The 25,931-nt window shown below is 46.2% G+C and overlaps 1 protein-coding gene across 1 annotated transcript; it reads right to left on the bottom strand.

Annotated features, from left to right (window-relative positions):
* Positions 1 to 1,835: 1,835 nt before the first annotated feature.
* On the bottom strand, positions 1,836 to 24,286 carry LOC307231788 (SITS-binding protein; the record flags this gene model as incomplete). The annotated part of the gene is made up of 10 exons (XM_080002627.1): positions 1,836 to 2,009; positions 2,595 to 2,774; positions 4,987 to 5,108; positions 5,628 to 5,764; positions 6,270 to 6,538; positions 6,680 to 6,877; positions 9,202 to 9,352; positions 9,481 to 9,688; positions 20,846 to 21,017; positions 23,813 to 24,286. 10 exons carry the CDS (start codon positions 24,284 to 24,286, stop codon positions 1,836 to 1,838), a joined length of 2,085 nt encoding a protein of 694 aa, XP_079858753.1.
* Positions 24,287 to 25,931: the final 1,645 nt, after the last annotated feature.

Raw genomic sequence — 25,931 nt, forward strand, 5'->3', positions numbered from 1 at the left:
GTGTCCATGAGGTCATTCTAGAGTGTGGGCGTGTGGTAAGAAAATGTAAACTTTATTGCAACTTTTTTTTTTTTTTTTTTTTGTCAATCCTAAGCTCTCCGATTTCCAGAAGAGAAAGACACTTGTAATGGCACAGTCATTGTAATATGTACATCGGTGACACTGCAATTATTCAGCGATTTTTTTTTTTTCTTAAGAAGAGCGGCAGCAGGGGTGGGGGGTGGGGGGGTTAAAAAAAAAAAAAAAAAAAAAGAACCCAGCGTCATGTTTTGTCATTCGTCCAAAGAAGGAATAATATCAAATCTAAGTTTGCGGTTTAACATGGCGCTGCCTCGGATAAAAAAAAAAAAAAAAGCTCTTCTACACTAAACGCTCTGTTGGGAAATCACAGTTTGTCCATTGTGCACGGAGCTTGAGGAGAGATTAAGACGAGGTGTTTGCAACACGCTGCATTTCACTAAGACATTTGGTGATTTGAGAAGCTTTCAGTAGACCTGAGTGTTTCGGCGATACAGTAAACTCGTTATGTTCAACGTTATACAATCAGTGGCAAAGTAAATCAAAGGGGGACATTCATTCATTAAGTGATGGAGGGAAGGAGGGGGTCCCGAAATGACACGTGACATCAAAAACTGTTACGGCTAATCAAGCACTTTTCTGAAGTACAAATCCATAACAACAAATCGTCCGGAAAAATCAAATAAGATCGTTGCATGAGTGTAAAAGGCGAGTCGCGTACAACGAAGCGCGCGAAATGGCGCGAGCGAGCTCGTCCGGCGGGATCGAGCGTGCGCCGCCATCGTGAAACCTCGGGGGGGCCGAGTCGGGAATTTTCGAGATATTCGGCGTCGTGGTCTGGTGGATAAGTCGTTCCGATCCCCCCCCCCCCCCCCCCCGGCGGTGTCGTGGGCTCGGCTTTATTTAGCGACTTTCCTTTGGCAATCGTAAAAGAGCACATCAGCACGGCGTGCGCCCGGGAGCGGCTCGAACAGATGAGCCGCCGTCGAAGAGGCCGGCGCGAGTTCGACATGTTCGATGCGCCGAGAGTTACATTACATGTTGCGGTGAAAGCGTCACGGCGTCCGGGGGGGTTGGGGTTGATGGATCCGTCTTGTGAAGGTGATGAGTAAATGGTGAAGCAGTGACAAAGTCAACTTGAGGTACATTCATCATACATTAGCACGTCGACCTGATAAGTTCAAGTAAATGCCGCTCGCCGGCGATCGGGCGAGGACGCGTCGTCCGAAAGGCCGGTCCGTCCCCTTCGCGCGCCGCCTTCTGATCGTCAGCACGTCCTTCCGAGCAGCACGTCCCCAAATTCCTCGCCCCGTGCTCCTTCATTTGGTCGTCTTGATGGATGCGCAGATACCGTAGATACCGGGGGTTTGTTTGCCTTTTTTTTTAATCGTTTTTTATTTTGTTCCTCTTGATCAAGAGCGCCGGCAGCAGCTAGAACTTTAAAGACTGTTGAGACGCGTCAGTATGTAAACACACAGATTTCTCTGCAACCTACATACAAAAAAAAAAAAAAAAAGTGTGGAAAAAACAAATCAATCGAGAGGTAAAACTGATTAACGATTTTTGCAACTTTCTTAAAAAAGTAAGAGGAAAATGATTCACGAGGAAAAAATACAAAAGTTTTTTTTTTCTTTTTTTTTTTTTTTGTTGTACTGTAAAGTGCAAGTATAAAAAATACCTCTGCCTACGTCGAATCTCAAAAGCCGGGCTCTTGAGACGCGGCCAATGGTCTCTTTGTGGAAAAGTGCAAGTTGAAAAGAGCACGGTTATAAGAAAAAGAATAAGATTCAACGCGGTGTCGGGACGAGTCATGTGACTCAGCTCTTCCGTAAGAAAATGGCCGCCTCCCCCAAAGCCACAGGATAATCCTCGAGGAGCGTTCCGCCGTCGAACACCTCGGCGCTGCGGCGGTCCTGCCACTGGAAACCTCCGTCAGGTAGATACACGTCCCGCCGCACCGCGCCCCGCTCCACCACCGGCGCCACCAGCACCTGGAAGCAGACAGGCAGCGCTCGCGTTAACTCTCTGAGGGAGTGCTCGATCCTGATTGGTCAATGGCGGCGATGGGAGGGTTAGGTTATTTCTGACGCTGCATCAAAACTACAATGGAAGACTTGAAGAGATGAATGGGGATATGTCCAATCTCTCATGTCACTGATGGTTAATAGGTCATGTGTTGGGGGGAATCATTTGCTACATTGTTGTGGACTATTTTCCTGAGCGGTCGCTCTTAAGTCAGGCATACAAGTTATAAAATCCTTTGAAATCAATATTCTGCCTCAATCTATTCATCCGTTTAGTAAGTAGCCGTGTCATAAGCAGAATAATGTGCAGCCAGTCGCTCATTATCTCAAAAATAACACCCATCACAGCGAGTCCTCATCCTCATCACCCCGCCGGCGCATCAATGACTGTCTGGCTGCACGTTGTCCTTTACATAGCAAGTTTCGGACGCGAGGCGCTCGATCGACGAGACCTTAAGTCATGCGTCGATTCTTGATGTCAGACACCAAGCGCACAGCCCGCGCCGACATAAGGGGCTGAAGTGTGTCCAACGGGAGAGCGGTTGAAGTCACCTCGTCTCCGATCAGGAACTGATCGTCGACGGTGAAGGTCGCGGGGTCGTCCGGGCTGAGCCACCACATCGGCCGGTACACGGGGTGTCCCGCCACGCGCCACTCCTCGGCGTACTTCTCGATCAGGGGGACCACGAAGTCCTGGTGGAGGGCGACGTAGGCCCGCGTCAGGTTTAGCACCTGCACGGCAGAAAGACCACAAAAGCACAGTGAAGATCTGGTCGATGGCGACATGCGTGGATGAAGTAGCGGCGCACACGAGGTCACGAAATGACTGCGAATTTGATTCTTTATGTTTTCCACATAACCCTCAATATCTTCCACAAAGCATTCCGCACGTCTAAGCAATCCCGTCCGTAGCAATCAAGTTCAGCTTTGGTTTGCGTCCTATCAGAAGAAACAAACTGCATCTTTTTTTCCTCCAAAATATCCACCTCGAACGTCTCTTCCGCCTTGCGACGGTGTGTTCCTGAGCGATGATCTCCAACGGGGTCTCGATCGAAACCTCTCCCGATACACATTTAAGGAAATAGGAACACGGCGGTCGCTCAAAATCCACCAAAAAAAACGGCCTCTCTTTCACTGAATCACCGGCCGCAAGAATTTCTGTGACAAGAATAATAAAGGCGGTCGACTCTTAGCGGAGATTTACAATGCCATCTCCCAGACAGACAGACCTAAAGAGCAGCTCAGTGTTGACTTAGTGGTTTAACGCTTTCCAAGCCCTTCTCCTGTACGCCGCTTTGCCAAACTACGCCGGCATTCCTGGACCGGTCACATCCTCTCCATTGTCCCGAGCCAAAAAAACAAAACTTGACCGCATCTGTAATAAATGTATTTTTTGAGTGTAAATTGAGAACATTCGCAGGAATGAGTTTGAGATCACGACCAGAGTATGACTGGATCTCGCTCTAATTGAGAAGCCAGGCATTTGTGTGGTTTTGGGGTTTTATTGCTGTTCGGTTCCAATGTGGTCTTTGTTGTGATCGGTCTACGGGCGACTTGAATCCTCGTCGTTTGCTCGTGAAATCCTCTCGACGGTCTGTTCTCTCCGGCGGCGATCGCGCAATCTCGCCGTTGTTTATTTCAAAGCGAGCGACCAAAAGTGGAAAACTTTGCCGTCAAACAGGAGCAGCCGACCAGAACTGCAGAATTTTTTTATGTGTCATGCTACTATATAACCCGCTGGCCCCGGTGTTCTCCCGCCCTTAACCCCGGTCAAACTTGTCAAATACGAATGGAAATTTTAATTGTCGTAATAAAGTCTCCTTCCAAACTTGTCACCCAAAAATTCATTATCGTTCCTGCAGAATGAAGGGAACTTGTAGCTGTAGCCGAGTCGGGAGCGAAGCATAAATCTGATGGACGGAAGGTAATTCGGACCAGATGGACTCCTAACCACAGGTGATGTGAGGGAGAAGGGAAGGACGAGGGGGGAGTAAACAGAACCGTTGCCCTCGCCATCAACCGCGCCTCATCAAGCGCGCGTTCTGCCGAGGGTCTGGCTCTCGCCGCGTGAAACGTAATCGGTATCTGAGAGCGTAGCCTTTTGTTTTCCTGCCTTTCCCGGTGAGCGCCGCATTCCCGATGCCCCGTGGCGAAAGTAGAAGGGGAGAAGCTCCCGCACCCCCACTGAGAGGGATTCGGGGCCGGAGGATTGGGTTCAAAACGCCGAGGAACCGCAAACCCACAAACTGCAAAAACACGCCTGCCGCCTCGGCCCTCCGTTCTCTGTGTGAAAGCTTCTCGCGGGGGTGTCATGGCAGGTTTGGCTCGTCATGTTAATACTGGGTGTGTTACATTTGGGAACCTTATAGACAAAGCAGTGACGTTTTGACGAGTATTACCTATACTGTTGCACTGACAAACATAAATGGAACCTGCCCTAGATCTATGTTAGGAACTATTCCTCTAATAACCCTGTTATAACACCGCAATAACCATAAGCAAGCTTGTAATTGCTCTAATGGGAAGCTTTCACTCAGAAATTGACGTTCTGGTTCTTTGATAAAGTACTTCTTGCATTTAAAATGTGTTTGTTTGTGCAAAGTGCAAGTGCAGAGTTTTTTTCCTACGCACCCGTCTCTCTACACAGGTGTCAGGAGAATCTTGGCTTTTCCATAAAGTCCTTTTAAAAGCAGATGGGCTTTTTGTTGTCAAATATCAAATTATTTATTTTCTTTGTATTTGACCCAGACAGAATGCGCTGTATCCGTGCGAGCACATTTTGGTGAAAAGTTTGTCTTCGGCTTGTTTCGTGAAGCTCCAAAAGGCAATGCACCTCGACTAAAGAATGGAAAGAATGGCGAAGAATTGTTCGTTTGCATATCTGTTACGTGGGATTTTCGGAGCTGCTGTGAGGCACTGAATGCTGGTATGTGGTGTACTGTACCAGGTCTTCTCCGTGGAACCAGGGCGGCGTGTGGAAGCTGATCACGGGTAAAAAAGCTGCAATCTCCAGCCATCGGATGAACAGTTCTTCATCCGTTACCATGTCTCCAGAGAGAGTGCCTCCTTCAGTGGGAAATAGATAATGTCGAAGCATTAAAGCAGCATCTAGGTAGCTAGAAGAGGCATAAAACAGGTGATTCCTGGCAAGCACATCATTTTGGCTTCAAGCGATAGGAATACCCTTTTAAGCCCATGTCTAACAATTGATCAGCTAATGGATATGGGATATGGCTATGAATACATTGGTCATCAATGTGCCATAATAGTCAAATATAAGAGACTATGTGTTTGATAATCGGTCAGCGCTCTCTTTTTTCCACTTCCAATTTCAGTGAAACAGTGATTTGGAACATTACAAGAACACATTTCATATTGTGCACAAGATGGATAATTAATGAAGAACCTGCGAAATGCTATGTTTTTAGTGGAAAGCGTGTATTTAACCTGTTGGAGAATGTCCAAAGCCATCATAACAATGTGCTAAATATTAGAGTATGTAAGACAAAGTTAAAAATTACGTTTGAACCCGTTCACAAACAATTATGAGCATCGAATGGAGCGATTTACAGGCTGTGATATTACCTACTGCATCTGGAATGAGGAAGTTGTATCCCAGCAGAGTGTGGTGCAGCAGGGAGGGAATAATGCCCTTCAGGCCCATGGGGCTCCAGTCCGACTGCAGAGGGGTCATCCGCACAAACACGGGCTTGTGGCTCGACCTGCTCGGGCACAAGGACGGACAATCGGTTTGCTGCTGAGTTCCACTCCAAACAAAGCAGACGCGCGTACAACTAGGGCAGTGACAGTGTGAATTTTTTCTTACCGCGGTGAAAAGCAATGTATCACTGTGGAATTGCGGTTTACCGACGTTTCTTTTTTTCGTTTCTCTTTTTTTGTCAGTCAGTGCGCATTACAATAACAGAATAAAACAGATAGAAGCTGACAAACTGCACAGAGATAACATTTCAATGAATTATAAATAATAATAAATTATAAAAAAATATATATATATATATTTCTTTTTACGTGTGAATCGTCCAGGATCGGACACGAACACGGCTTCCCTTGCACCCCGACGGCGGATAGCCATGCCCCAAATGGATGGATTAATGCTGCCTCAAAATAAAACAACTAAAGACAGTATATTTTTAGTTGTTTTATTTGGAGGAACGGGGACGCGGCACGGAGGACGGTCCCCCTCCGCTAGATAGTGATGATTCTCACCGTGTCCCTGCGGTCATGATGGCCGATTCCCCCATCCTGGCGGCCAGGTCCGCCAGCCGGCCGACGTACTGGTCTCCACTGAGGGCATGCAGCGGCTGCAGGGCCTGCTCTTCCAACAGGTTCCCCTCGCCCCCCTCCAGCAGTATGAACTCCATGCCCAGGTGGACCTGCAGGGATGCCACTCTATCCAGGAACCAGCTGACCGCGTCCGGGTTGGTGAGATTCAGCTTGACGCAGAACCTCCCTCGCCACTGACTCAGCAAGGGACTCTGGGTGAGGAGTAAGTTAAGTTTGGAGAGTTTGTTTGTTGAGATATTTTTGAACTGCATGACCATAATCCAGTCATTCTCCACCATGTGACACAGTAAGTCTCTGGCCGGATAGAGTTGGCCAGAGAGAACGCCCCTCACCAGATGTCCCTGCGGGCCCGAGGGCAGGCTGAGCCAGTAGGATTCCGTGCCATCCGTGAGGGAGCTCTGGAACTGCGTGGTTTGCACGCTTAGGAAAGGGGACAAGGTGACGGAAATGTTCAGAAGCTTGACAAGCGAGAGGTCCCTGGTCTGTCTTTTGGACATCCCCCTTTTCCTGCTGTTGAGGTAGTCATGGTCCTGCACACAGAAACGACAAGTGAGGGATCCCTGAGCACAGAAGCAGAAGCTGTAATATTCTTTCTAGTGTAGACACAGCCTGATACCCCATATAAATGCAAATCCTGCAAGGTAAATCGTAGAATAAGTGGAGGAGAAATTGAATGTACAGTACTAAATTCGTTTTTTCGACAGCACGTGCACTGATGGAAATGATCTACTGATAAACATGTCCGACCAAACTGAGATAGACTTGGCTACTTTCCTACACCGTACATAACGTGTAAGCTTGACCTCCTACAAGACGACCTCTGTCAAGACCGTTTAAAATATATTCTAATCCACAGGTACTTAAGTGTTCAGAGTGAACAAAGACTTTGTATTACATAACAAGGGAACAAAACCCCAGTGGGGGTGGCAATGGCTGTGGTGTGGTAAGGGTGGGGGGGGGGTGAGACCGGGACATGTTATTATTATGTTACGCAATGACTTAAAACTCTGCAGGATTCTTAACGTTTATGACACCTTGTGCCTGTTTCATTGTTCCCTTTCTGTTCGAAAGATCTTGCTTCGGCTCAAGCAAATGAGTGTGCATGTTGCACATGTGTACACACACGTGCCATCACAATGTAGAGAACTCACAGACGCATTCTGGAAGCAAGGCTATTTTTACGTCATTTTTGTTTTTTGGGTTTATTTTTTGTCTATGACGTGTTCTCAAGGAAACCGCCGGTATGTTTTTTAAGCTGAACCTTATTTTTGAGTGATTGGCATCGGAATATTTTTAATTGATATGCATATGTAGTATACGTAGTAATTGCCCAATTGTACTATGTCTAAAAGCTTGGTGCATCACTCGGGTTGGTACCGATGAACACCAGTTTCCCTTTAATTGTGTGACCGAGATGTTGAAAAAACTTATAACCCCATCTCACATGACATATTGTTATTGCTGAATACTAATATGGAAACTAGAATAGGAACTTTCACAGCCCGACTGATCCTTTAAGAATACTCGTAAAACCGAAATGAGAGAGAGGGAGAGAGCGAGCGAGAGAGAGGGGGGGGGGAGAGGGAGAGAGAGAAAGAGAGAGAAGAAAATCTTTGTTGCCGTTCACACTTCTTCTGCAGTACGCTTAATGGCCAAAACTGCCATAAGTTTCCGTGCGGAACAGTACGCCTCACTTATGGGGGACAAAGTGAGTCAGACCCAGCTGAGCTGATGTTAGATACCTCTGATTTACTGTGAGAGCAACATTTGAAATGACATGATTCTTCTTTTTAGCTCTTTACCTCTTTTATCATCATCATCGTCGTGGAAAGGTGAAGGTGGATGCAAACACCTTTAGTCCAATTCTCTGAGAAACTATGGAGGTTAACTGTATGGATGGTACGCCCTATCTCCTGTACTGTGTATGAAGACATATAGATCACTACTGGTTTGTCTGGGCTGAACGCTGCTGAGATCCCAGCGCAGGTTGAGTAATGGCCACCATGAGATCTGTTGGGAAACAGTGTCTGCTTTTGCTTTTCTCACCGTGTTTGTTTTTGAAGGCAGTATCACGGTGTAAACGTTTATTCATTTGAAAGCAAACTAGTGGTATTGAATGACAGGTCGTGTTTCCTGAGACGGCCAAGTTATGTTCAAGGAAGGTGATTACATAAGGTTAACTGTAGACCAGTAATAGAAAGTGACTTCATCGAAATGGATAGAATGTCCCTTGTGCTTGATACCTTTTGGTAAAACTCCAGGTGCATGCATCTAGTAGTTAAATGGAGGTTTGAGCTTATGTCGTGTTAAAATTTGTCTTTGTTCAAATCAAAATATTTTTCTTGTCCTTCTGATAAACTGTATGCAGAACATAGGCTTTTTAGGGATACAGCCAAAGATGTGAGGCTTTATCTGTACCTATGTAGTACCTGATACCTGAGGTCTCTCAAACATTCTTTTGGCACAGTGGCACAACCCTAAAAGCCGAACTTTCTCTACTTGCTGACATTTCGGTGAACCTGTAATCCTTCCCTCCTACTCCACCCTCCTCCGGTGTTCTGGAGATCCACTTAAGCGGACCCTTTCATCTCTGTCCCTGACCAGTGCTAAGCTCCTGACCAATGAACCATCACCAGCTTTACAGCCCGGATGGTGACAGGGGCAGAGTTTTACCAGCCAGAAGGTTCATGCCGAGATGATAATGACAACCAAAGAAAGTTGAAAAAACTTGCGGCAAAAAGGGTAAAAGAAGCACGTACAATGTGCCGCTGTGCTTAATGAGGCTGTCATTGAGGTTTGGGCTTTGGGGAAGAGTCAGAAATGGACAAAAGACAATTGAGTATGTGGCACCTACCATGTCAGAGAGGAGGGTGGTGGAATGTTCACTGAGGCTGATGACCCCCTCCCCCAATTGGTGTCTCCTAAGGCGGTTGGAGAAGGTCCTCAGCTCCCTCTCTACCTTCGGCCCCGAGTCCTCATTGGCCAGAAAGTTCCAGAAAGGCAGCCTAGAACACACCCAAGGCAAGGATGAGATAGGACCGGCTGCTCTTGGGTTTCCTCAACACCAACTATCATGCTTTACACATTTATTTCTTGGTGGGTACATCTTATCTCACCAAACAGCAAAACTAACCAGAGCGTTTTCATGCTGGGCAGTTCCCTGCTGTGCTGGGAGAGCTGTCGCGTTGCTTCCTGATGGGCAGATTTGACATTGCTGGCCACACACACAGTGTACTGCAGGGGAATACGCTCCATACTGGGTAGTGACTGCAGACAGAACTGCTGTCTGCTCTCCAAGCTGAGCTGCAGTGGAATATCTGGGGATACCAGCACCGCAACACCTACGGCGAAAGAAATATGAGTGAGAAGGGGGCACTCATGTGTTCGCACTGAAATTATAAACCCTTAAGTCAAACACAGCAGTCAAAAAGGAAAAACAAATTAGCTGACCAAATCTCAAACAACCTTAAAATTGACTGTTATTCTGGGTCTTAGAATGGTTTATAACGGAGGCCCCAATTGAGAAAAAAAAAAAAAAAAAAAGAAAGAAACCATGGGGGTCACCATCCCTCGTACGAGATCGTCCGTTGCAGATTCCACTGATATGACATAGTGTGAGAGTGTTATTGAGACTGGGGATGGCTGTGAGAGATTGAGTGCTTGGCGAGGTAGAGTGTAGGCTGCGTCAGATGATATTGCTTGACTCAGAAGTGAGAAAAGCATCCCTAGAATGACATATAGAAGTACGTGGTTGGATGGGTTTACTGTGGGTAGCTGAGGGTATGTATACCTAGTACCCGTGAGATACTGATGTGACATATTGTGACGACTCATTTTAGTCCCGCATCGGAGACCTCATTTTTAACCCGTTTCAGATCAAATCAAATTGTCTCCTGTACTCTGTTTTCTGGGAAAAGACTAGACAGCACTTGGAGGTGTGGAGAGTCCAATACCTTTTAACTTCAACACTTTCTTAATCCTAATACCATCGAGAAAGGGACTCACACTACTACACCCATTCTTTGGTAGCTCCTGCATTTATTTATGCATGGCCTTCCTCCCTGAGACCATGTGAAATGATGAGATTATGTGAAGCAGATAATTGTGTTCACAGATGTAGCTGCCCTGCGAGGAATGCCTCCTGCCGCTCATGTTACCCCCCTCCCTCCACCCTCATCACTTCTCACCCCTAACGACTCCCACCTTCCCCAACCTCCCTGCTCAATGTCGACTACCTTTCTCTAACGCTTTGCTTTGCCGGGGTTGGTGCCATTTCATGCCAGGCTAAAGCAGGCTGTCTGAGCCCCTAACAAAATGAGTGTTTGACCCAGTTGCAGGCCTGGCATTGGCCTTTGGTATAATCCGTTCAAATTGGCCAAAGAAGGAGAAGAAATGTCAAACAGGGATCTGGTACAAGGTATGGCAGGCAGACAGGTTGAGGGTCTGGGCTGAGAGCTTCGAACCGCTTCAATCTCTCATTTTATTTCAGTGGACTTACTCTTCTTACGGAGCCAAAGATTAGGACAAAAGCAGTAGCAATGGCGATGCCCCAATTGGTGGTCAGATGAATAGATTCAGAGAACCCTTATGAGGACCCGGTGTAAAACCAAGCGGGGAGCCTTCCACCACCATGTGCTTGCAATGGATAATGTCAAAGAGATACTAATGACAGTCGCCATTCCCAAGGTATAAAGTCACCACCTCACATTTTATTACAAAATATATAAGCAGCAATGAAAGGACCCCTCTTACCATGAATGGCAGGAACAGAAATAAGTGAATGAGGGGTAATGTACACAGTAGGTACTGTAGGACCACTCTTTACAATGCAATGCGTGTACAGTGAACTATAACTAGAAAAGCGTGGAAATGTTTTTTATGGAAAGAAGGGAGGGTAGGTATGTGAAGAGGATCACGGTAGCCTAGATACCATAGATACTGTACCCCACTGTAGATACCAGAGTCGTGATGTGCAGATACAGTGGGCCACAAGTACTATTTCATTGGGGGGGGGGGCTTTTGAATGAAAATCGAGTTAATGATACATAATACACCTTACAGCTTGTACATTTTCATATTGACATTTTTGACTCAGAGGCGCGACTTAGCTGCATGTAGATCCACGCAGGATGGAGGAATCATTAACGGTTACTTAAGCCCCTTTCCCACTTGCACTGTAAATCTACTGGCAATGTTCCGTATTGGCCTCATGTGCGAATGGGAGCTGGTGTCGATGTTCTGTAAAAGTCATACCGTAAATTTGGCCACTCTCAAAGTAGTATAATTTCGGGCAAATTGCTGGAATGGCTGTGAATGGAAGTATGTGGGAATGGAAGCAGTAACATTTTCGTAAAGTAGAGGTGGAGCCAAATCCAAATAAAGCACAAATAGTGAGTTTTTACAAATATGTAAAAATCGTAAAGTTCGGCTGCAAAGATGAGAAACTGAAACACGTCCAGTCTCTACGGAGACAGTTGTTTTTATTCTTAAATTTTTAACTATTTTTCTTCTAAAATATGCCACTCAGACCACAGAGGTGTTAGGGGTGCGGTGCGGGGACATCGGCACAAGCGCTTGGCTTGCCCACCGGCTGCACCAGAGCGCAGAGGCGGAGGGAGCGAGCGGACAGGGAGAGGTGGAACGGGTGGAGGTTGAAAGTTGAAAATGATCACACTGATGTAGTAACATTGGGTTTAGGGTTATTGCGTCCGGGGACGAGGGCTCTGTCCCGGCTCCGTCAGCGGAGGGAATAGTTTGTGGGGCAGGGAGACGGGGAAGCGAAGCGCTCGTCTGAGAACCGATTCTGTTGCCTCGTCTCGTGTGATATTAGACTCCTCTCGTGCATTACGTAATGTATCCGTAACAGTCATCTATGTGGGAACAGACTCCAAACGGAACTTTTCCATAAAGGAGGCGGGATGTGAGAATGAATACCTACTGCCTTTGTCGGATACTTTTTATCCAGCAATGTTACGGATTCCACGTGGGAAAGGGGCTTTATCATATGTGAAGAGACTTTCAGGTCTTGAGTTGTGGGCATAGGTGGGGGTATTTAGGGAATACAAGGGGAAACAAAGGGGCCCTTATTTTTAGAACAATTCCCCAAATACTCCAAGCTTCACTGAAATATTTCCACCAGCTCTTAAAAGCTCATGAAAAAATGAAAAAGGCTGACAGACCGTATCTGCAAACCATCAAAGCGGCAAATCTGTCGAGGTGAAAAACCGTTCACATGGCAGCCATGAATGATATGGGACACACATTGGCATCTATGCGTCTTTCACACAAATCCACCTTGGGCTGCCGCACGCACGCACGCACGCACGCACGCACGCACGCACGCACGCACGCACGCACGCACGCACGCACGCACACACTCACACACACTTTTAATGGGGTATCATATAAATCCAAGCAAAACAAAGCTGGACTTATTGGACCGTAAATGCTCTGGACTTCTGTCTGTCAGAACTGGTGGCAGCCGTGACCCCACGCTCCCTCCAAGGGGTCAAATAGTCTCTATTTCGGTTGCTACACCCCTGTTGATTGGTCAGAGTGGCCGAGAACCCACTGCAGTTTGCCTCCCTGCTGCTGTGAACCAGATGGGCCACACTCTCTACCCGTCATATTCAGAATGTTATTTATGACACCTGCACACATTTAATGCTTTGACCCCGGTTATAAAAATGTGCCGGCAAATACTGAATGTGTGCTTGTGTGTATGTGTATGTGTATGTGTGTGTGTGTGTGTGTGTGTGTGTGTGTGTGTGTAAATGTGTTCACGCGTGCACATGCAGGTTTGCTCAGGCATGAATTTTCTTAACAATGGAAACTTGGTTTTCGTGCCCAACCTCAAGAAATTGATGGCCACATACACTGGGATCATGCCATCGTAGTAAATTTCCAATCCGTCATATTGAAAAAATACTAAAAATAGCGGAGGAACTTTTCAGCGCACTTTAGCTTTATTCCTCTCATCAGACCCGTCAATCAGAAATACTTATTAAGTGTGGATATCCAAGCAGCGCTTGATACTATGCTCTACATCACAGCACCATAAGTGTAAAGTGATGTCTGTCTGACCGTCAATAGAGGAGATAGGAGGACGTCACGCTCTGCGCTGGATAATGAAATCACCCTTAAACAAAACGTTCTCTGATGTAAAACATTTTTTTGTGAGAGAGAAAATATCAGAGAATGGAAGCCCTGACAGCTGAATACCTCTCATCCTTATCTGCCTGTTGTGCTTGGCAGGTACAGCGAGCGACCAGAACCAACATCAAATGAGCAGCAGAGGAGGAGGAGAGGCGGTTTTTCTACTTTGGCCGCTTGGAATGGAAAGTGATGAGAAGAAAAGTATAAACGGGAAGATATAAAAGAGAGAGAGAGAAACACTGCAGTTAATGATTACGACTATGCAGAGAAAATGAGATGGAATGAGTATGTGCGTTTTTATGAGGATTCATAAAGTATGTGCAACAACTAAGACCTCTTGCTTTTGTTACAAGATAATTCATAAAATTTCTGACAGACTACTCCTAAGCTGCTTTCACACATGTACTCCAGACAATGTCCTGACATGACTATCCGGTCATTGTCCGGAGTTGCCCTTTCGCACATGTACTCCGGACAATGTCCGGACATGACTATCTGGACATTGTCCAGAGTTTCCCTTTCACACATGCAGCCATAAAACGGAGATTGTCCGTGTCGGACGCGTGTACACTACCTGGAAATACTCAGTTTGGTTTAGACGAGGGGCGGAGCCTGGGTAGAGCGTTGAAGGACGCAGGACCTGACGCAATGACGCTGCGGAGTTCCACAGCGCACCCAGTGCTTAATTTGTAAATCAGGAGGTGCCGGAACACAGAGAGGTTGTCGATCCGGCGGGTCGGGGCGAGAAAAAAAGTCACGGAACGTAAGCACGGAACGCGCAAATGGGGGGGAGGGCTTAAGCTGCCATGAGTCACGCGAACAGGATTAAACAGGGATAGTGCACAGGGATAGCATTTCAATGAGGAATTACAAATAAGAGGAGTCATAAATACATTTATATGTGTCAACCGAACACTGCTCTCCGTGTGCCCCGATCGCCTGAGAGCAGAAAATAAAACTTCCTCCAAATAAAACAACTAAAAACATTGTGGGGACGGGGCACAGATGAACAGGGCAAGACTCCTTCCGATTATTTTCTGCGCATTACGCATGGAGAGGGGGTGATCGAGGAGAGAGTCACAGAGAAAGTGTCTCCATTACGCACGGTTTCATTCCATACTGTTCCATACACACATGTTTTGTTTCATAAAGAGATGAAATAGCCTGGGGCGCTGTTGGCACCGTGCTCTGGCGGGTTATCTCCCAAACAGGAGCCTTTCTGTGTGGAGTTTGCATGTTCTCCTGGGGTTTCCTCCACCTCACGTCAGTAAGGACCCCCACCAGAAACATGCACCCATCATCGTCTGACCAGCGACCGACACTCATCACCAGGTCCCCGGGCGCGTCCACGTATGCTGCCCACTGCTCCTAGCTGTGCCCCCGGAGGAAGGACAAGCCAGGATGGGTCAAATGCAGAGGAACCATTTCACCGGCCACCATCAAAAGCATGTGTGTGTGTGTGTGTGTGTGCAAGCATGTGTTGTAGTGTGGTGTGTTGCATGACAAATAAAGACTGTTTCTTCTTTCTGTTTCTAGTAAAATGAAATAACCTCCATCTAAAATAAAAAACACTGTTCTGCCGCGCAGAACTCCATCACTGGCTCACGCATCGTCTGCACCGTCCGAGAGGGAGACAGGTGCAAATCCGATTTGACTGACTTAATTGTGAGTCGGGTACAGACCTTAAAATTAATCATCTAAAAAAACACTATTTCAATTTTCTATTTTTCTATTTTGTTCGGAGAAACGGGGAACGCGGAGCTCGCAGCTCGAGCTGCAGCTCCGCAGCTTGTGTGGAGGTGGTGGATCCAATCAAATAGTAGCCGGTCCTAATCTAGGAGGTCCCGGAACATGTTCCGACAGGATCCCGCACAAATTAAGCTCTGAGCACACCCAAGATGGCGGACGAGGCTACAGACTTATCAGTAGTTGGGCTTTGTTTTGGCGTTCACACTGCATGTATTTGGACGTATTATGTGTAAATTAATATAAAGGAAAGCAGAAAGGAGTACAAAGTAGCTATGCTCCGTGCACGAACATCCGCACAAAGGTAAAAAACCGGTGCATGATAGAGACGTCATCAACACGCGACATGCCCACTCACTCACTGTGAATGATCCGGACAATCACCTGCACTGTTTCACACATATCGCTCAATCGGACATTACACAGACTTTTTACGAGGGTGCTGCCTGGGTAAAGTCCTGGTATTGTCCGGTCCAAATTATTGGGACATTTGCGTTCACACATACAGCTCATTCGGGTAATGCCTAGATAATTTCAGGGTTGCAGTGCATGTGTGAAAGCAGCTATAGATCTACTTTAAAATGATTTTTATTAATTTTGCATTGTTTGGGTGTCTGGGTTCTACTGCTCATCACTCCTGCCGAGGTGAGATATAGGAATAGAAATATAGGAGTGATGAGCTCGAATCCCCCATTGGATGGAAGAGTACAGCTGGTAGGGCAGGAGGGATTGGCTGCTTAAATAGCCCCGCCCATAAGGGCGTGGAAAAGCATGTGGCACCGTCAAGTTGTCTGACAGAACTAGCTCAGAGAGCTACAAATCATATGTGGGATTAGAGATATTAATATAATTTGAGAGTAAAAGATTGGAGATGAGAATCGTTTATTTTTATTTTTAATAGTTTATTAAAAAAAACGTTTTTTTATAACTCTTTAGAGCCCTTCTTTTCTTTTTCTTTTTTTTAATCAGTGGCTGGACTTAAGATAAATAACATAACACGTAATAACCCCCGGGGGGACATTTTGGTGACATTTATACTACATATATTTACCCTATTATTCAGGTAAATATACATAAATATCAATTGCTGTACTCAACATGGACAAAACCATAACATTAACCATTGACATGCATGTGCTACTGAGTAAAAATACACATAAGTAATATTTTGCAAAGATTTTGATTTTATTTTAGTGATTTTGGGTCAACGCGCAATGATCTACAATTTACGTTTTCTAAAATTATACAACTCATGCAACTATTTTTGATTATTATTGTTATTATTATTATTATTATTATTGTTGTTGTTATTATTATTACTATTATTATTATTATTATTATTATTATTAGTTTCCATGTGGGTGGTAATTGCAGTGATATCAAATCTGTCTGTGGCCGTCCGTGGGTTGTTTTTGTGTGCCTGAAGACAGGTGTGAGCTCCACCAGTTGGCAACAATCTCAAATGTCACTCTACTGTACTCTTGCAGGGCGGCTCTGCTCCATGTTTAGCTTCCTGTTCCGCCACTCGCTATCGCTCTCTCTCTCTCTCTCTCTCTACTTCTCACTATTTCCCTATTTTTCTCTCCTTCTCTATAGTTTGTAGCTCACCACACGATTGATGAACCATCAAGCATCTGAATTTTTAACCGTGTGAGAGGAATTGTTTTTAAACCAACATGTAAGTGATAGGGTGAGATATGATAAGACTATTAATCCCCAGGGGGAAATTCAGGTGTTACATCAACAGCAGTTTACAGAGCAGTGCAACTCAAAAAGAGATAAAAAATAAAATAAAATGTATAATAATAAATATATATAATAAATATATAATCTAATATATACATATATAAAAATATACATGAAATAATATGATATACTTTAATTATTACTATTATTATTATTATTATTATTATTATTATTATTATTATTATTATATATATAGCTGCAGGCAGCAATGCATGTGAAAACAAGGCAAACGGAAACAAACGATACACAACGTAAACTGGAAACTCCCATTAACCACAAATAATATGCTCACTTCAAACTCTTGCCAACATTTCACAGCTTCACTGCTTATTTTGTTCGAAATTTAAACAAAATAGAAATATATGAAATCATAAATTTGTGTTTAAATAATCTATACTGAGAAAAGCCGTCCCTTTAAGAGTTTAGGTCGCAACTCGTCATCTCACTGCTGCGCGGTGGTGGGAATCTCTCTTTTGCAACGCGGACACCGAACACAACACAGGGAATTTGCACGTTAACGGGTGTGTGACCAGGCCAGACTTTCCTTTCCTCCGTGCAGATCGGTGCAGATCCTGCACGGAGGTGGGTGCAGATCCTGGCCGGAGCAAACAACACACACACAAATGGAGTCTAGAGCGCAGCGGAAAAAACCCTGCAAAAGCCCCCCCCAGAGCCAGAGCCCTGCACATATATACCAAATTGGATGATGATGTCACAAAGCTCCCTGCTCCACAAAATCCCTTCGCTCGGCTACTTCCGGTACGTTGGCGCCGGAAAAACGTGTTTTTACGAACTCCTCCAATAGATATGGTGCGATGTGGATCAAACTTGGACCACAGCACGTGTGACCAGCCCCAAATACTAATCTCATTCACTCGTGTCCGCATGTTCGACGGTTTCTGAGCGCCAAAAATGGCTAAAAAATATTAATCAGAGCAAAAGCAATAGGGTTCCTGCCCTTTGGGCTGAGTCCGTAATAATAATAATAATAATAATAATAATAATAATAATAATAATAACTATAGCTGCAGGCAGCAATGCACAGGGTCAATTTTAGACACCAATTACAAATTTTCGAGTTCCCGTGGAACGTAGCATCAGTTGGTGCTGTCGCTCCTCTTTACATCAGCATTACGTCTAAAAGTAATTCAATATCCCGAGTTTCCATCGAACGCAGCATCGACTCAGGTAATGACGTGGTGACTCCAGTTTGCCGAGTCCTGGCGACATGCAGAATTACTAATAGAGAGGATACACTGTGTTTTGACTTTATCTGTGTCTATCTGTGTTTTGACTTTATCCTAAAAATCAGAAGGTGGCTGTCTACTACCTGAAGTCCACAGAGTCCTGCCTCCGTGTGGAAGTTCCCAACAACACTGTTCCATTCAAATGGATTAAACACTGCACGTCCCTCAGAGACATTTCATCACACACAGAATATGTCTTCTGACTCTGTTACAACCACTGTCCACTACAGAGCGATGGAGTCCACCCTACGTAGCGTTCGTAACCACAACCTGCACATTTATAGCAAATTGGAGGATGACATCACAAAGCGTCTTACTCCACAAACTCATCTCGCTCCACCGCCCGGCCGGAAGTTTTCGAACGCTGCCGCGTCGGTGACGCACGAACGCTCGGCTCCTTCCGGACAAATTCGGTCGGGTTTTCCCTAATTCCTTCTCAGAATGTGGATCGATTTGGATGAAACTCGAACCGCGAGATGTCGGCCACGTCCCCGGTTCTAACGACGCCACAACCGTGTCCGTAGCTGCAGCAGTCGTCCTGCTCCAGACACTACTTAGCCCCGAAAAGTGCCAAGGAAAATACCAAAAATCCTAACAATAATAATGTTCAGACACATCTGATGAATAATATATATGTACACATACAGTATAAAAACATGTTAACAGGGACAGATTATGCAATGATAGCACGAGTAGCAAGTGGAGCTACTATATAATGTTACTATATCAACGTTATATTTAGCTGCCGGTGGATTGCGGTAAAAATCTAATTATTATCTTGCTTCCAGCAATTGCACTCTACGGTGCAGAGAGAAATGGATGAGTTCCTTTAATGACTTCACACTGTCCAGCACAACTCTTAATCTCCTTTTTAATTAGCAAAATACAAACTGTTCCACCTGCGCAGTGTGAACGTAACAGCCGTTTCATTTCGGTGTTGCACGCGCCCACTGCCAGCCAGCGGCAGAGTCAGGTGAACGGCGTGAATCAAACCCAAACCCACTGATCCCAGAACCGACCAGGAAGCATCCCTGAACGCCAACATGGCAGGTGGGATTTGTCCGTCAAGATGCGACGGGCTCTGGGGATGGTTTTCATTGTTAGGCATCAGCTTGCTGTGTTTGGCTTAAGCACAGTGCGTGTGTGTGTGTACGTGTGCTTGTGTGTGTGTGTGTGTGTACGTGTCTGTGTGCATGTCCGTGCGTGTGAGTGAGTGGTTACTTGGCAACATTCAAACAGTTGTTCTCATTGGGGATCACATCTCATTGTTTTTTTGGGGTTTTTTTGCGCGCTGTGTGTGTGTGTGTGTGTGTGTGTGTGTGTGTGTGTGTGTGTGTGTTTTTTCTGCCCTCTCCCTTCCCCGCCCAGCTAGACGGAGAAGCAAAGGGTTCCGGGGTCCTGATAATTACTGCTGCCCTCTCACAACGTGGAAAAGGGATTTAAGTCATGCGACTCCTCCGGTAAAGCCCTGCCACCGTGTTACATAAGACACCAGCCCGTGTGTGTGTGTGTGTGTGTGTGTGTGTGTGTGTGTGTGTGTGTGCGTGTGTGCAACAGAGGTCAACAAGTGACAGAAAGTGAAATCACAAAACGGTGTTTGTCATTGTTATAATGACGTTCTTTTAGCCGACGCCGTGCCCTCCGCTTTGGTTCACACTCCACAGCTGCCCGCGGCGCGGGCTACCGCTTTAACCTTTAAGCTGCTCGACTCACGCACGCATGCACGCACGCACACACACACTCACACACACACTCACACACACACTCACGTGTCATTGCACATTGAAGGTGTGATTCCTTCACACATTGACGGGCGACAGAGACGACGTACAACCTCAACTAAAGGGTTAAAACAATGTCCACGGCCATACAGGGAGGCAGGGATAAACAAACACGCTCACACACACGGTCCACACATACTCTACCCGTCACATTAACCATTTACATCCGCCAGTTGTCATTCACCCCCCCCCCCCTCCAGGATAAAATCCAACTGCCCCAAAAATAACCTGGTGAGTTTTTAGACTCACCGCAGCGCCGGCCGCTTCTAACCCGGCCTCCTAATAGAAACAAAAAGGCAATTACCCCGCTATCCCAAAGAGTTAATTTAAGTTGCTAAAGGTGGTTTGCCTCCCTTTGTAGTCTAATCTGCCAATTAATGCGGCGGGAGACCGCGGGCCGTGTCGGGTTGCGTCTATTTGTGGGGGGCTGCAGCGCGGCCCGTGGCGGCACTGCTTGGTAGAGGCTTTTCTCCCCACAAATGCAAACAAACACGCGCACGGGGCGGAGGAGCCGATGCAAAACAAACAACAAAAAAAAAAAAAACGCCCACGGGACTTCCCTCCTGCCCCGGGGAGTCACTCCGCGCGTCGTAGAGTATGTCCTTCCAGGTGCAGTGCTCAGCGTACGCCACTAGGGGACGTTTTTTTTTTTTTTTTTTTGATGATGATTTCAAGTTTTTGCCATTGTGATGATCCATAAAAAGCTGCACTCTCCATTCGACCCAGTGAAGAATACATATCGACACCGGGTAACGCGATGAACGGATCGTTTCATATTGTTTCTTTCAACATTCGGGCTCTGCAACTGGGGGTGAAGACTCACCGGACGAGCCCAGGAAGTAGCGCTCCAGAGCCGAGCCGAAGCCGGACGGGTTGAGCCGCGGATCGCTGACTCTGAAGGGCTGCATGGCGGCGTCCTCATCGTTGATGGGCCAGCTCTGGCCCCGCACGCTGGCGCCGCCGTACCATGACATGTTGCTCATTGAAAAGCAGTCCTGACAACACACACAAGCACACAGACGAATGAAATAAAGGAGAAGAGAGGCCAGGGAACTTGAGAGAGACGCACAGTCCGGAGAGCAAGGAAAACCATTTGAATTGCTATCTCTCTATTTTTTAACACCTAATTCTATAAGTAATGCATTCATCAAAGGGTTGATATACACTTGAATGCTAAAGTACCACATCCCTGTGGTCTCCAGACAAGCTGTCCACGGGAGTTTGCAGAGGGCTGGGGTTTTGGAGCAGGTGCCAGGCGGTCACCTGAGCAGCGCTGGCAGCTGGATTTAAGGATTTAGAAATGCAACTTTGGGTAAAGACAGATTTCCTTGGACAAGGCGCGCCACGTGAGGGGAAGTTTACGGAGGAATGTTCCAATGGGGACGGATTAACCTTTCTAAACACCCCAACAGTTAAACAAACACCGCTGATGATTAAAGTGGGATCATACAATACAATACTGTGGACGTTCAAAACACAGTTTGAAACAGGTGAGCAAGCAGGTTTTGAACGTGTGTAAGTATGTGCACATTGGTGAACGGCAATTCAGCGGCAAAATTATCGAAACAAAGTGCATTAGTGATTTAGAATTGGTTTAAATTCACACTCTAAAGAACTACTATTTGTCAGAAAAATTGCAACACTACCAACAATAATCAACGAAACCTCCAAACAAACACCTCCTTTGAAATGTGCCATAGCGGTTATATTTTGCAACATTTCTACAAAGTTTATTGAAAATAGGTCTAGTTATTGATTACAACCTGTACCTTCAGCTCCACATGGCAGTGCACCCTACCTTCAGCTCCATAGGACAGTGTACCCTACCTACAGCTCCATAGGACAGTGTACCCTACCTACAGCTCCATAGGATAGTGTACCCTACCTTCAGCTCCACACGGCAGTACACCCTACCTTCACCCGACCATCAGCTCCACATGACAGTGCACCCTATCTTCACCCTACCATCAGCTCCACATGACAATACACCCTACCTTCAGAATCACATGACAGTGCACCCTACCTTCAGAATCACATGACAGTACACCCTACCTTCAGCTCCACATGACAGTACACCCTACCTTAGCTTCACATGACAGTACACCCTACCTTAGCTTCACATGACAGTACACCCTACCTTCAGAATCACATGACAGTACAACCTCCCTTCAGCCCCACATGACAGTGCACCCTACCTTCAGAATCACATGACAGTACACCCTACCTTCAGCTCCACATGACAGTGCACCCTACCTTCAGCTCCACATGACAGTGCACCCTACCTTCAGCTCCACATGACAGTACACCCTACCTTCAGCTCCACATGACAGTGCACCCTACCTTCAGAATCACATGACAGTGCACCCTACCTTCAGAATCACATGACAGTACACCCTACCTTCAGAATCACATGACAGTACACCCTACCTTCAGCTCCACATGACAGCGCACCCTACCTTCAGCTCCACATGACAGTGCACCCTACCTTCAGAATCACATGACAGTGCACCCTACCTTCAGAATCACATGACAGTGCACCCTACCTTCAGCTTCACATGACAGTACACCCTACCTTCAGAATCACATGACAGTACACCCTACCTTCAGCCCCACATGACAGTACACTCTACCTTCAGAATCACATGACAGTACACCCTACCTTCAGAATCACATGACAGTACACCCTACCTTCAGCCCCACATGACAGTACACTCTACCTTCAGAATCACATGACAGTACACCCTACCTTCAGAATCACATGACGGTACACCCTACCTTCAGCTCCACATAACAGTACACCCTACCTTCAGCCCCACATGACAGTACACTCTACCTTCAGAATCACATGACAGTACACCCTACCTTCAGCTTCACATGACAGTACACCCTACCTTCAGCTCCACATAACAGTACACCCTACCTTCAGAATCACATGACAGTACACCCTACCTTCAGCTTCACATGACAGTACACTCTACCTTCAGAATCACATGACAGTACACCCTACCTTCAGCTCCACATAACAGTACACCCTACCTTCAGCTCCACATGGCAGTGCACCCTACCTTCAGCTTCACATGACAGTACACTCTACCTTCAGAATCACATGACAGTACACCCTACCTTCAGCTTCACATGACAGTACACCCTACCTTCAGCTCCACATAACAGTACACCCTACCTTCAGCTTCACATGACAGTACACTCTACCTTCAGAATCACATGACAGTACACCCTACCTTCAGCTTCACATGACAGTACACCCTACCTTCAGCTCCACATAACAGTACACCCTACCTTCAGAATCACATGACAGTACACCCTACCTTCAGCTTCACATGACAGTACACCCTACCTTCAGCTTCACATGACAGTACACTCTACCTTCAGAATCACATGACAGTACACCCTACCTTCAGCTTCACATGACAGTACACCCTACCTTCAGCTCCACATAACAGTACACCCTACCTTCAGAATCACATGACAGTACACCCTACCTTCAGCTCCACATAACAGTACACCCTACCTTCAGAATCACATGACAGTACACCCTACCTTCAGCTTCACATGACAGTACACTCTACCTTCAGAATCACATGACAGTACACCCTACCTTCGGCTTCACATAACAGTACACCCTACCTTCAGAATCACATGGCAGTGCACCCTACCTTCAGCTTCACATGACAGTACACTCTACCTTCAGAATCACATGACAGTACACCCTACCTTCAGCTTCACATGACAGTACACCCTACCTTCAGCTCCACATAACAGTACACCCTACCTTCAGCTCCACATGGCAGTGCACCGGTGTCCAGCTCATGCTGTAGCACTCGGTCGCCGTCTCCTCGTCCACCTCCAGTGAGATCTTCACCTCGGCCACCGAGTCCCAGGTGTAGCAGAACTCTGTCTTGTTCAGCCAGCACATGTTCCTCACAAAGGGAACCTCAACATCTTGGTTCCCCCCCACGTTCCCCACGTCTATCTCCACATAGGTCTTGTCCTCGGTCAGTGTCTGCAGGACCAGGGAGTGTGTCCTCCTCTCCCAAACCAGTCCGCTGAAAGCCCCCCTTAGGATCCAGTTCTTGTTGGGCTGGTCCACCACTTGCCAGTAAATGATCCCGATAGTCATGACGAAGAAGACAGCCACCCCAAGGCAGGCCACCGCTCCTTTCCAAGTCTCGTTCATCTCCTTCATCCCCGTGTCCCATGTTACCTCTGGGATGGGGCTGGGGTTCCTATTCCGACCGTGAGGCATGGTTGTGTTGTGAATCAAATACGAAAAAGTCTGAAAAAATCTCTGTGGTCTAAAAATCCAGGATGCTTCATCATGTCATGGTGTTTGGAGTACGGCTACCCAAGTGGGGAAAAAAAAGTATATTTTAGTGTGTTATCTGAAGGTATACTAAGTATATTTAGTATACCTTTTGTCTATGCACAATCAGTGTACTAAAGCTGTGTTTCCATACTGAAAATATACTTTCCGTATGGAAAAATATACAGTTTTTCCATGTGAAAGGAATAATAAACAGGGGTAGATTGGGTAGAATATTTTATAGTCCAACTGGACCAGTTGTTTTACAACACAGACCTGTCATGTGAAGAAAAGTGTCCAAAAAAAAAAAAAAAAAAAATCCCAAGCATCAATGGATGTTGATGATGATGATGATGATGGTGAACTCACCACATGCTAGTGTCTCCAAAGTGTTGCTTTTGTCAGATTGCATGGCAGCCCGGAGCCGGTTTGGCAGAAGTGCCCACGAATAGATCCTGAGAAGGCAGACTTTGCTTGCCGTGCACTTTCTGTCCGTGTGTCTGACTGACGTAGCAAGCCAGACTCCTTCAAGAAAATGTGGAGAGAGGGAGAGAGAGAGAGTGAGAGAGAGGGGGAGAGAGGGAGAGAGAGAGAGGGAGAGAGAGAGGGAGAGATGAGCGTGGTTCGGTTGGACTTTGAGGCAGTGGGTGCGCGCTGTGGGAGCCGCTTCCCGGGCCGAGGAGCGCGGAGTGGGAGTGACGCACGCTCGGCGCGCACGGCGTGCAGGCGCGCTGTCATCTTTTAATTGTGGTGGGTTTACCCCACGGAGGCGTATTGCGTTCACAAAAGGGGGGGGGGGGGGGGGGGGTGGGAAATGACAGTGAAAACAAAAGTTGATTTTTTCCATTCTGAAAGTCTTTTTTTAGTACATTAAGTGTGTTTACACATTTGCACATTTTCCGTGCTGTAAAGTCCATATATGAATGTTGTGTTGAAATGTGTTCATTTTATGTATTTTAAAGTACAACGTTCGTAAACCAGTCACGTATATGTTGCAAGTGTAGTGTATGTGCACTTAAAATTTACACCTACAATGAATACAATCGATTTATATATTTTAGATATATTTAAACCACATCTTAAGTACAACTTCTAACGCACTACTTACAATTGAAGTGATTTCATTTTGACACAACTTTAACACACACACTAAATATTTTAAGTATAATTCCAGATTCCTTTTTTTCCCTTGGGTAGCATAGTCTCGTGGGCTTTGAAGTATTATTTGCAATTCAATAATAAGCAACCCACGTGGTGGTGAAGCAGAGAGGTGCTGGGTAATTCCTGTGATGATGCGTAGATGCCTTGGTTACGCATGACTCCTGTGCGCGAAAAAGGGTTTTGTCTACATTACCCAAAGGTCTTGAACGTATTGAAGTCACTTTAGAGGCGAGATCCTCACGCGTTTCCAGAAATATCTTTTGCTCAGACCTGTGCGTAAAAGGGTGTGAAAGAAAACTGAAGTAAAAATCCACAAGAGTCCAGTCCTGTCGTTTTGAACGACTGATTTATTTTTTTTTTTTCTTTTTTCTTGGTCACTTGAGGCGGTGGGGCTATCCCCCCCCCCCCCCCCCCCCCCCCCCCCCCC

Source organism: Zeus faber (assembly GCF_960531495.2).
Source record: "Zeus faber genome assembly, chromosome: 6".
NCBI classification, from domain to species: domain Eukaryota; kingdom Metazoa; phylum Chordata; class Actinopteri; order Zeiformes; family Zeidae; genus Zeus; species Zeus faber.